Raw genomic sequence first — 12,262 nt, forward strand, 5'->3', positions numbered from 1 at the left:
TCTAAATTTTGTTTAAAGATGATTCTCAACTATGCTATGAAAGATAGAAAGGAATGAATCGATATACCATTTTACTTTATGCAATATGTGGGTAAAATGGCCATACTTGGATTTTCCCATTCAATACAATGCATCTATACACTGTATCTAATTTGCATATTAATATGTTCTTGGAGCAACATGTAATGAAAAAAGAAGTGTAATAATGGGAGTAACAATTGGCAACATTTTCATAATAATATCTAATAATTAATAGGAATATTGATATATAATTTATTTTGCTATTCACTTGTCTTTCAAAATGCCTGATAATCATGATTTAAGTCCTGTTGTCCTCGACAGAGGTCATGTATGAAATCAATGCCTTGTTTTGTAACAGAAAGTCATATTTTGATTAGAAACCCCATAACATTTTCCTGAGATGTTGATTTATAACAAACAATTTAAAAAATAATCCAATTTAAATGATAATTACAAAATATTATCGTATTTCCATAAGAGTGCTAAATTTGATCACTAAATTAATGTCCGTCATTTTAAAGACCAAGGAGTTGTTGTTGTCATGGTGAAACTTCCAAACATTTGGTATCTCTGCAAAGCCCTGAATGTGCTCTTTACAGGACAGCCAGACTTAAAACTTTATAATATCTGTATGATGTCAGAGAAATTCACTAAAATATAATGTCCACTACAGAGGACAAAAGTCTATTCCTGGGTCCCGGGAGGATATGTGGATTGTTACTGCAATTATAGCATTTTGCAATACATTATACAGTACACCTCCTTTGCTTAAAGTAAGACCCACTTTGCACTACGCAAAAAAAGATTAATTTACTAATTTCACTCCTCTTCTTCATCACACGTTTTTAAAGTTTATCACTAGGGTTAAGCTGTTGAAACAAATAAATTAATCCATGAGGTAATAGCGCCCCCGTGTGTGTAATCTCAATAACCATAGCGGCAAACAAAATAAAAGTCCCGTTTCACCACCCAAGTATTTCCTTGAAGCTACCTATGATATTGCGGGTGTAGTTTGTCGGCATAGTATCAAGTTAAATATTCCATGCATTAAAAATACATATAGTTTTTTTTTTTTTTAACCTTGTTAAATAATCTGACGTACTGAAATTTGTAAAACTAATAGGAAGCCACGCTTGTTGACGTCACTTCCTAATGACGGACTCATTCTGAGATTCTGGACGGACGAGTATATTATTCTTATTGCAGGTAATTGCCTTTTCATTCATATATTAAGCACTCAAATGACTACAAAAGAGAATTATCCCTGGCGTCTCTCTTTATAGACGATTAAATCTTTAAAACACGATATAGTATGCGAAAAATCCTAATAAACATGGTTCAGCAGAAAACCGTAGCCGTCATCCAATTAACTTCCTCTCAAATAAACCCTGCACGCTACAAAAACTGGTATGATTTTTAGCGGATGTTAAAATGCATCTTATAGATTACTTTAAGCCATTTAGAGTCCTGCTGCTTCTAACACAACTGATTACTGCATCAATTAATTGATAATGTGCGCATTTGGGTAGAGAGCCTGCGCACGAGCACAGATAAACACTTACCGTGTATTATAGCTGTCTGTCAAGATTAATTTCTGTCATTTGTTAGTTCTGTTGTCTTTTTTCCCACAGACATGAGGCTGAATTTGGTATTAGTTGTCACTCTGATGTCCATCCCCATGGCACTTGTGCAGGGGGCTGAAAAGAAAAAATTACAGATAGGAATCAAGAAAAGAGTGGACAACTGTCCTATCAAGTCCCGAAAGGGTGACGTGTTGAACATGCACTACACTGTGAGTTTCAGACTTCTCTGACCCAAATATTATTCATGCTCATGCCCAAAAATGTCTTATTTTAACTGTCTTTTTTCATCTGCAGGGGAAACTGGAGGATGGGACAGAATTTGACAGCAGTATACCAAGGAATCAGCCCTTCACCTTCACTCTTGGCACGGGACAGGTCATCAAGGGCTGGGATCAGGGTTTGTTGGGGTGAGCAGCAGTATTTCTGCATTTCTAGATCATCTGAGATAGTTTCTCAGTCAGGATTAGGTCAATCAGGATGAACCTAGTCTAATAATGAGGAATTAGCAGATTAGATTTAAGAGGTGGTGTGCAACTGTGTCAAATATATTGGCATGTGTCGGTGCTGTGGCCTAGCGCTCTGCGAATGTGCTCCAGTTTGACATCCTATTCCCTTTCTCCCTGTGGTTACCTGTCATATCCATGCTGTCTCGATTTATAAAAAGCCCATGTAGCATGTGTTGTCCCTTCTCTTTCCGCGTAGGATGTGTGAGGGTGAGAAGAGGAAGCTGGTTATTCCCTCTGAGCTTGGTGAGTATGTTATGGAAATGTAATGTCTCATGTGTTTCAAAGCATATGAAAATGATTTTCGGTCTATATCTTCAGCATATGTGACTGTTTTATAAACTACAGGTTATGGCGACAGGGGAGCACCACCTAAAATTCCAGGTAAGACAATGCACAGTCCAATCCAAACTTAATTAACCCTTGTGCGCCAAATAAAAAAAAGTTAGACATAGGTCCATAGAGGACAAAAATGTCCGTGTCAAAAAACAATTTGAAGCTTGGGAGCACAGACTTAAGTTTGGTCTCATTTTACACAGAATCTTGTTGAAGTAAAAAATAAAATAAAAAAAGTGAAACCAAAAAAAAAGTTATAGAGGTTTATGGTTTATGTACATTATTTTATATAAATTATATATTTTATGAAACGTGTTGAAACATGTTTAACTCTAAAAACTGCTAGAAAATCAAAGCCATAAATCTAAACAAGTTGTGTTCCAAATTTGTATGGAGCACCGGACATGACATGCAGGAAAAAAATAGTAGGCTAAATCGTGTGCACGATTTACTAATTCGTTTGCCTTGATTTACTAAAACGTGCGCACGCTTTACTATTTCGTTCCCTCGATTTAAAAAACATGATTTATAAATCGAGAGAACAAAATAGTTAATCGTGACCACGTTTTAGTAAATTGTGCGCACGATTTAGTAAATCGAGGAAACAAATTAGTAAATCGTGTGCACAATTTAATTTTTTTTTCTCCGTAAATTTGAGGTTGATATCTCAAAATATGAGCTTTAGTAAGGTTTTGTTTGGGCGCAGTACCAAATTTTCCCCGCAGTAGAGTTTTTCTCTCTCAAATATTACAATCGCACACATACAAATCACACTCTGACATTCATACCAACACACTCACACAATTATAGCTGCATAATTTGCAATTGGCTCTATAATATTCAGAAGCAGAAAACAAGTATAAAGTGAGTATTTGTTTTCTAGGCCAAACCTGAGAAAATGGCACCATCTGGTAAAAAAATAGTAAAAATTAAAAAATTTGAAGCCTTTCCAACAAAATAAAAAGCCTATTAATAAAGATAGCATCATTTTATAGTTAAATGGCCCTGGGATTAAAAAATTGCAGTTTTAATGGGTTTCAATGGGGACATTTTTTTGTCCAAAAGGTCCTGAGAGGAACTATTTTGTGTACCTAGCGCAAAATAGATTTTTTAAAGGAAATGGGGGTGAAATAGTAAAATTCCAATAAAAATACACACCTATGCCAAAATTTGGAATTAACACAGGCAAAATGATCAAAAAAAAAAAAAAAACTGAAAAAGACAAAAATGTCCATAATGTCGCACAAGGCTTAAAATGCCAAAAGAAATTACGTAAATACAATTTTTTTTTTTTTTTTTTTAAAAAGACCTATTGCGTCCGTTTCTCACTTTGTTTATTAAAAAGCTGCTATGTCACAATTATAGCAGAGAAACTGCATAAATATTATCTTTGAAAATTGTGTTAGATAACGGTGGGCTTTGGAGTCAAAAAGGTTGAGGCCCACTGTATGTGCCACATTATGTCTCACATTTTAAATCTCTGCTGTTTTCCCACTAGGTGGAGCCACACTCATCTTTGAAGTAGAACTGTTGAGCATTGAGAGAAGATCTGATTTATAGTGACAGACATGTCAGTCTCAAGCATTTAAAATCAGTGTGCTTGCGACACTGCTGTACTGGATATACCTGCATAGCAATTTCAGGTGTTAAAGACCATTTTCAGTTATTCAAGAGGTTACGGAAACCGAATAAGCTCAGTAATCATAATTTAATTTTTTTTTTGGATGTTTACCTTTCAAGAAAATAATGACACAGACATGTATGTAGCACCATTCTTTATTTGAGAGCCTTACTACATGTATTTGGTTGTGAGAGTGCACACAGTACAGTTTTTTTGCCATTCCAACAAGTTCTGATCAGTAACATTTGCATTTCTCAAATCTTGTTCACTTGAAATTGAATAAACATTTTATTTACAAAAGATATGCGGGCTTCGAGCTTGACTTATCATTGACCTTGGCCTACACCACCAAAGCATCTTCATTCATAGCCTTCATCACAATTCGGCATACTCTTCATTTTTGTAAAGTTAGTAAAAATATCAGATGTAACAAATTGGCAAATTCACTCTATCAGTATTGCTACTCTTCATCCTGAAAGAACTTCAAACTAGTTTAATTTTCCTCGGTCAAATGATTTTTAAAAACAGTAGTACTAAGCATAGAGCTGTCGTGTTTTTTTTTTTTTTTGTTTGTTTTTCCCCTAGAAATGGTAGATTAAAAATGGCTTACAAAACACAAGTTCACAATTCTCATCCCCCTCCCTCTTCCCAAATTACATCAACACACCCTAAAATCTGAAACCCCATATCTAAAACTAATATTTTCTGGCCTGCAAAAAATCGTTTCGCCCTAGCAAAAGACATCAGATGTGAGAGACTGACAAAAAAGGGGGGGATAAAAAGAAATCAGCTTTGTTCTAACTTCCTACTTGATTACAGACAGACACATCAAGCCAAGTCACAAGGCTGAAAAAGTGTATTGGTGAATAGTGTAACCGTAACATCAACCATTCGATTCCTTTCCCTAAATCACCACGGGTTTTAAGCTAAAGGGACACTACCACACTCTCTACATGTAATATATGCTGAAACAGTACTAAGACGAAGTAAAAACAGTTGGTCAACCTGCAGCTGAGGTTGGCTTGGCTGGACTCGTATCATTGATCTCCGTTTTGACAGACGCTGTGGTTTAGTGGTTGGGTCTGCATGCCTGCATCTCTCCTCTGGGTTTGGAGTGACAGGTTGGTTTTGTGGTGGTGGGAGGAACTGCGATGACCTCATGGCGTCAACTCCCCTTTCTTCTGCGGGGTGTTGAGTTTCTGCATCCCTCGGACCTTCTCCAGCAGTGCCGCCACAAAGTCCTGCAGGTGGCCAGGATGAGAATTATGACAAGAAAAAGCACATTTCTGTCCATCGTAATGAGTGACTTAATGGATCTGAGAATAACATGACTGCCTGTAATGAAGGTAATTCCTAATGGTATTAATATTCAAAATGGCACTTACATCATTAGGCTTATAACAGTCGACCAGCAGCATCTGAAAAACAAAAATGGAAAGAGAATGTCTTTTAGACTAATCTGCTGTTTTTCCAACTGTGTACTAATGAAAGCGGAAAGCTGACACAAAATGCTGAAATAAATCTCCTGCTGAAAATTCAGTCTTCAAAAAGAGCTCACGACTGGAAGGATTACTGTCAAACCACCTGCGGATGAGGCATGCTAGAGCGCGATTCAGCACAGAAGAGTGAAAGTCTTGTGTAATGTTCTTGGGGGAGACATCTGAAGCGAACAGAATCTAGTAAATGTATTAGAAATCTGATTAGACCTTCACTCGAATGGCTCTCTCGACATCGCTGGGCAGATCCAGAAGCTCATCCACATCTATTTCCAGCTCAGGCACCTCATCCTCCTGAAAAATACAGATACTGATGAGAGATGCTAATGAGGGCTCCTGTAAAAAAAAAAAAAAAAAATTAAAAATGAAATGTGAATAATTCAGAAGCCACAGAAAGGCGGTCAGATCATGAACTAGACCGGTATGGTAAAAAAAATATTCAATCAGGCAAACATTTCTTCTGATCTCAGAGAGTTCATGCAGCCCACAAGGAATGGTTGACTATTATGTGTACATCCCACACTGTCAGAGAAAAATGTGCAAAATTTTAACAGCTTGTCACTGGGACAGTGCCCTTAAAGGGACAACTTTGTACCTCATCTACCCTTAAGAGGTGCATATTATAAGCTTAGAGTAGTAATGTGAACCCTTTAAGGGATAGTTCAAAATTCTGTCATCATTTACTCATTTAGTCTAAAGGCCTGTTCACACCAAGGACAATAACTATAATGATAATTATAAAAATTGTTCTAAATATAAAGGAATGGCAGAGTTCACACCATTCATAGAGGAACTATATCGTTGGAATCACTTTCAAAATAATTTATTTCCAGCTGATGAATGATAAAACATTGACAGCCAATCAGAATTCATTCTGCTTTAAAGAGCTTGAGCATTTAAAGCGACAGACGACAAAACTGCAGCACGTGTTAATAATAAACAGGATGATAATATGCCTTGGTGTGGACGCTAATATAGTTATTTTTATGGTTATCGTTCTTGGTGTGAATGAGCCTTAAAGGGGTTAGTTCACCCAAAAATTCTGTCATTAATTACTCACCCTCATGTCGTTCCAAACCCGTAAGACTTTCGTTCATCTTTGGAGCACAAATTAAGAATTTTTGATGAAATCCGTGAGCTTTCTGACCTCGGATAGACTGCAATATTATTACCACTTTCAAGGCCCAGAAAGGTAGTAAAGACATCGTTAAAATAGTCAATGTGACTACAGTGGTTTAACCTTAATTTTATGAAGTGATGAGAATACTTTTTGTGTGCAAAAAAACTAACAAAATAACGACTTTATTCAACAATTTCTTCTCTTTCACGTCAGTCTCCTACGCTGTTCACGTTGTAAACACAGTGCAGCGGGTTCTACGTCAGAACACCGGCTCATTATTGGCCGACTCCTGCGTCAGCACCACACGCGCACGACGCGTAGTGCTCACATGAACAGCGTTGGCCAAAACTGAGCAGGCGTTCTGACGTAGAACCCGGAAGCACTGCACTGTGTTTACATGAACAGCGTAGGAGACTGACGTGGAAGAGAAGAAATTGTTGAATAAAGTCGTTATTTTTGTTTGTTTTGTCTGTTTTTTGCACACAAAAAGTATTCTCGTCGCTTCATAACATTAAGGTTGAACCATGTAGTCACATGGACTATTTTAACGATGTCTTTACTAACTTTCTGGGCCTTGAAAGTGGTAATAACATTGCAGTCTATCCGAGGTCAGAAAGCTCTCGGATTTCATCAAAAATGTCTTAATTTGTGTTCCGAAGATGAACGAAGGTCTTACAGGTTTGGAACAACCTGAGGGTGAGTAATTAATGACAGAGTTTTCATTTTTGGGTGAACTAACCCTTTTAAGTGTAATGATGATTACTCTTTGGTTAATCATCATTTACTATAACCAAACTGTTTTGGTTCCAATTGATAGTTTTTGTCCATATAATGGAAGTCAATAGGAACTGAAACTGGTAACCAAGATTCTTCAAAATATATTCTTTTATGTTCCACAGAAGAAAGAAAGTCCAGGTTTGGAACAAAGGGTGAGTAAACAATAGAATTTTTGGGGGGAGGTGGACAATCTTTTTAAGGTACTATGAACATTTTAGTGGTAGATAAGGTACAAAGTTGCTCCTTTAAGGAACAGGCTGTCGTACTTCTAAAGGTACAATTTTTGCTCTTTTTTTCTGAGCATACAGGAATCAAGCCATCTCTGGTCTTTGTGCATGACATCCTCTCTGCACAACAGGATGGGTTGATCCTCATGTCCATGTGCAATTTATTGTGTGTGTGTGTGCGTGTGTGCATGTGACAAAAACAATCTCTATTCACTTCCTGTTGGCTTACAAAGACAACATTGAGTCTCTATCAACACAATTCTATCTGAAAGCTTCTTAGATTGAGACACAGCAAGTGAATGGAAGCACAACCACAGCTTCAACCTCTGCTGTGTAAAACTCTGGATTTTTATGTTATATTACAGCTAGTTTGCAGTCACACTCCTTTTCATTAGAGATGCACTCTCGTTTTGCTGTCTCCTGCAGTGCTTTATTATGCTCCATTAGTGAGTGCTGAGGAAGACTGGTGAGGAAAGTTTTTCTTTAAGTGTATGTGCTATTGCAGTCATTGAGAAATCAGGTCTGTTATAAAACCCTTCACACTGACCCATATTGTAGAGTCGCTCTAGCACACTACAATTGACCAAAGCCTTACCAGTGGTGCTACTCGTAATTAAAACACTTTCTCTTGCATCTTATTGCTTAATCACAGTGATCAGCTGAAGGTCAGTACACCACCTTCATTTAACATTTACAGACTAGTGCAGCACTTCATGAGACAGTAATAGGACTGGGAAGTGCATAGTACTGGCTCTTTAAAATACTTAATTCTGATTGGTTAATCATGGTATTCTGTAGCCAAATCAGGACTCGGTAATGAGGATTGCCCAGGCTTACTGACACCTTTGTACCTTCTCCAACTAAAGAGTGCTTATTGATGCCTCTTTAATCATTTTCAGTGGGTTAATGAATTTATAGCTGTCATGGAGTTAAAATTATAGCTATACAATTCTCAGTTAATTACGAAAAAAAAAAAAAAATACAAATCAAAGAATCCTCAAAAAAAAAAAAATCAGTTTCCACAAAAATATTAAGCAGCACAACTGTTTTCAACATTTATAATAATAAGAAATGTTTTTTGAACAGCAAATCAGCATATTAGAATGCTTTCTGAAGGATCATGTAACACTGAAGACTGGAGTAATGATGCTGAAAATTCAGCTTTGTGATCACAGGAATAAATTACATTTTAAAATGTAAAATTAATATTTCACAATATTACAGTTTTACTGTATTTTTGTTTGAATAAATGCAGCCTTAGTGAGAATAGACTTTTTAAAAATTACAAAATCTAACTGACCACAAACTTATGAACAATACTGTAAATATTTTATGTTTATTTCATTTATTTACTAAGTAGCCAAGATCACCCCATTTGTTTTGTGATAAAGACCAGTACATTATTCATCACAATGTATTTCTTTGCTCTACAATAGTTACATTTATATAATGTGAGCTCAGTGAGAAAATGTACACCTGACTGTGTAAAACAGCCATTATAGGCACAAACTTTTCTCAGTGGTGTGTGAAAATTATTTGAAAGCCACAGATCCAACTATTAAAGGGATAGTTCACCCAAAAATGAAAATTCTGTCATCATTTACTCACCCTCAAGTTGTTCCAAACCTGTATACATTTATTTGTTCTGCTGAACACAAAGGAAGATATATTGAAGAAAGTTTGTAACCAGGATGCTTTGGGGCACCATTGACTTCCATAAAGGAAAAAAATACTATGGAAGTCAATGGTGCCCCAAAACTGTTCAGTTTAACACATTCTTCAAAATATCTTCCTTTGTGTTCAACAGAACAAAGAAATTTATACAGGTTTGGAACAACTGAGGGTGAGTAAATGATGACAGAATTTTCATTTTTGGTTGAACTATCCCTTTAAACAAAAATACATTTGAGCCGTTCTCCTCTGAACAATAGAAAGGCCACAATAGAAAACCATTTAAATTAGGTTATGTAATTTGTCACTGTGCATCGTTATCCTCCTAGGTACAAACATTTATCTTGAGTTTTTGCTCAGGGCTTTTGTGATTTAAGATGTGCAATCTAAACATCAACCTAATTGGAACAAACACTGCTGAGACTGAGATATAATGGACGAGTTCTCCTGTCAGACCACATTAAGATACTAATAACCTGTGGGATTCAGATGACATTTCACAGGTTTAAATATGTGTGCTCCTATTATTATCTTCTTCATTATAATATGAATATCATTGTAACTTGTAGAACTGTATTCTAACATCAGAAACCATTTGTCAGTGGAAACTTATCACACATAAGGCAAGCAGGCTCTCAAACTAAATCCAAAGGGTTCAGGCTACTCTGTAGTGTCAATGAGACAAAGCGAAATATGGATTCCCAAAGCCAGATTTTAGCTCAGGATGAGGCCTACCGCTGGGCTGAAAAGAGCATTGAGAAAAATCTAATTTCAAGAGCTGCCTAGTTTTACACATAATCTAGGTCAGTTATATTAGCCCTGGAGGTTAAGTCAAGCTCAAAGTGAAGCATGCTTTGCATGTCTGAACAGATGACATCATCACAATGGCTAGAAGGGTGATTCCAAACATCCCAGGGGGCTGAAAGAAAGACAAAAAACCCATCCGGACCAGTGTCACCTACTGTGCAATAGACATAAAAATCCTAATCAGCAATACCTGGGCTTTGTGCATCTGTAGACAGAAATATATTGGGATTGGAATCCATGTCTTTGTTAATGCAGCTGGAGCCCCATCCTCATATAGATCAGTCACATTAACATATGAGGCAAGCCCACTTTTCGATGAAATATGAATGGATGCATTATGCATCAAGGTATCATTAGGTGTTCAAATCTTTCTTCCTCGCAGCACCTGTTCAGGAGGCTCACATTTTGTTTTATGGCTTTGTCTGTAGTTGTATCATGCCACGCCCTTCCATGTGTAAATGTATAACCATAAAATCAACATCGATTAAAAATAAAGACAAAAACATAAGTAAAAGATGCCATGCTGCTCTTAATAAGCAATCAATTTATTAAAGCAAGGCAACTATAGCGCAAAATGGACCTGACAAATGGAATACCGGTTCACGAGCACTGGAAAGAAAGAGCTGTCATTCCTTGCAACAAAGGATTCCACACGTTCAAAGCAATGACAGTGGTTTTTGTCCTACCTCGCAGTCGTATAGATTCATTAACTGGCTGACTATCCACTCCTCCAAATTCAGCCGCCTCCTCAATTCTTTTCTGTCATATTTTACGGTCACTCGTCCTTGCTTCTGTGGCACTTCTTCTTCGGTACCGGGAGGTGTTTGAAAATAGACCCGGGGCTGAGGTGTCGTTTCCGGACTTGTTACCGCTGCCATTGTCCCTAATAAAGAAAAAGCTGAGGTGGATTTAATCAATTAGAGCATCAATTCAAAAGACAGCGCTGGTAATGTGCACAGCTACTGCATGTTGCAAAAAAGTGACGGGCCCCTTTTCTTAAATGGAACAGACCTTTGGATTGCAAGGAGTCCGCAACGGTAGATGAGGATCAGGCATACAAGGCGCTTAGAAAACAGAAGAATTCATCAGACTAATTGTGTGGCCACGGATTATCAAAGTCCATCTTCCCCAAATCGGTCCATCAATTGTCACAGAACCGCTTGTGGGCGCCTCCAAGTGTCCGCGCTGAGCGGTGTCGTGAACGAATCATTCGTTTGAATCGGATCTTTTCGGTTCACTAAAACGCAATCTAGCAACTCACTCGCTATTAGGACACTACTCTATTTTACACTACACTACTTTATTTTACTATACACAATATTTATATAGCAGAAATAGTAATATGTGGTAGGCATATATTATACAGGCACTGAACTGAGAAGTTGAAGCGTCAAGTGACTGCTGGGTCGAAATTAGTCCAAATGGTGCTTTACAAGTAGCGTTATGTTACAACTAAAACATACTTAATGTAGATTGACTATATGCGAGTCATTCCGGTACGATTTGAGTCCCTCTTTTCAGTGTATTTTATCTATTGGGTCACCAAAATATATTTTTAAAAGCTTTTTGTATTAATTGAAACGACTCCTTTAATAATGTTTAAAAACATGACATACATTTTATCTTTATATTAGATTTTTTTTTTTTTTTTCAGTTTACACCACCTATTTTGTCATGCCCCTCAAGGCCTTCTGTGAAAGTGTACTTGGGATATATATAAAAAGAATGAGAAAAAAGTCCATACATTTTGCCATTCCCATAAATATCCATCTGTGCTTTTTTACTAGTAATGTTTTTTTTTTCTAAGTAAATTTATGATTATTCATTAAAATCACATTATTTAGTTCCATACCTCAGTAACCCCTCAACCCTGTTACATAAACCATTCTCCCCCTATAAAAATAATGAACCAATACTTATGTGACACCATTAATAGGAAGTGACATCATAGAAGTCTTCTGAACAACATTGTGAGGAGACACAGGCAAGTTACCACCTTCTTTAATAATTATAACTAAATTGCGTTGTGAAATTGTGTTTGTCGAGCTTAACGACTCAACCCCATTACATCAATTAAAGATAGAAAACTATTACTTGTGA

General features: G+C 36.8%; 2 protein-coding genes across 3 annotated transcripts; one reads left to right on the forward strand and one right to left on the reverse strand.

Annotated features, from left to right (window-relative positions):
- Window positions 1-983: 983 nt before the first annotated feature.
- fkbp2 (FKBP prolyl isomerase 2) lies at window positions 984-4,366 on the forward strand. The gene is made up of 6 exons (XM_051878336.1): window positions 984-1,227; window positions 1,653-1,813; window positions 1,899-2,011; window positions 2,307-2,353; window positions 2,456-2,491; window positions 3,942-4,366. Exons 2-6 carry the CDS (start codon window positions 1,655-1,657, stop codon window positions 4,001-4,003), a joined length of 417 nt encoding a protein of 138 aa, XP_051734296.1. The 5' UTR covers window positions 984-1,227; window positions 1,653-1,654; the 3' UTR covers window positions 4,004-4,366.
- On the reverse strand, window positions 4,204-11,375 carry ppp1r14ba (protein phosphatase 1, regulatory (inhibitor) subunit 14Ba). Of its 2 annotated transcripts, none has more exons than XM_051878338.1 (5): window positions 11,174-11,375; window positions 10,849-11,060; window positions 5,771-5,854; window positions 5,450-5,482; window positions 4,204-5,305 (listed from the first exon to the last, which is right to left on the reverse strand). In XM_051878338.1, exons 2-5 carry the CDS (start codon window positions 11,038-11,040, stop codon window positions 5,222-5,224), a joined length of 393 nt encoding a protein of 130 aa, XP_051734298.1. In that variant the 5' UTR covers window positions 11,041-11,060; window positions 11,174-11,375; the 3' UTR covers window positions 4,204-5,221. The 2 variants fall into 2 exon arrangements, with proteins under 2 accessions (XP_051734298.1, XP_051734297.1); XM_051878337.1 differs by having other exon boundaries at window positions 10,849-11,045; window positions 11,174-11,372.
- Window positions 11,376-12,262: the final 887 nt, after the last annotated feature.

Source organism: Ctenopharyngodon idella, chromosome 21, assembly GCF_019924925.1.
Source record: "Ctenopharyngodon idella isolate HZGC_01 chromosome 21, HZGC01, whole genome shotgun sequence".
Lineage (NCBI taxonomy): Eukaryota > Metazoa > Chordata > Actinopteri > Cypriniformes > Xenocyprididae > Ctenopharyngodon > Ctenopharyngodon idella.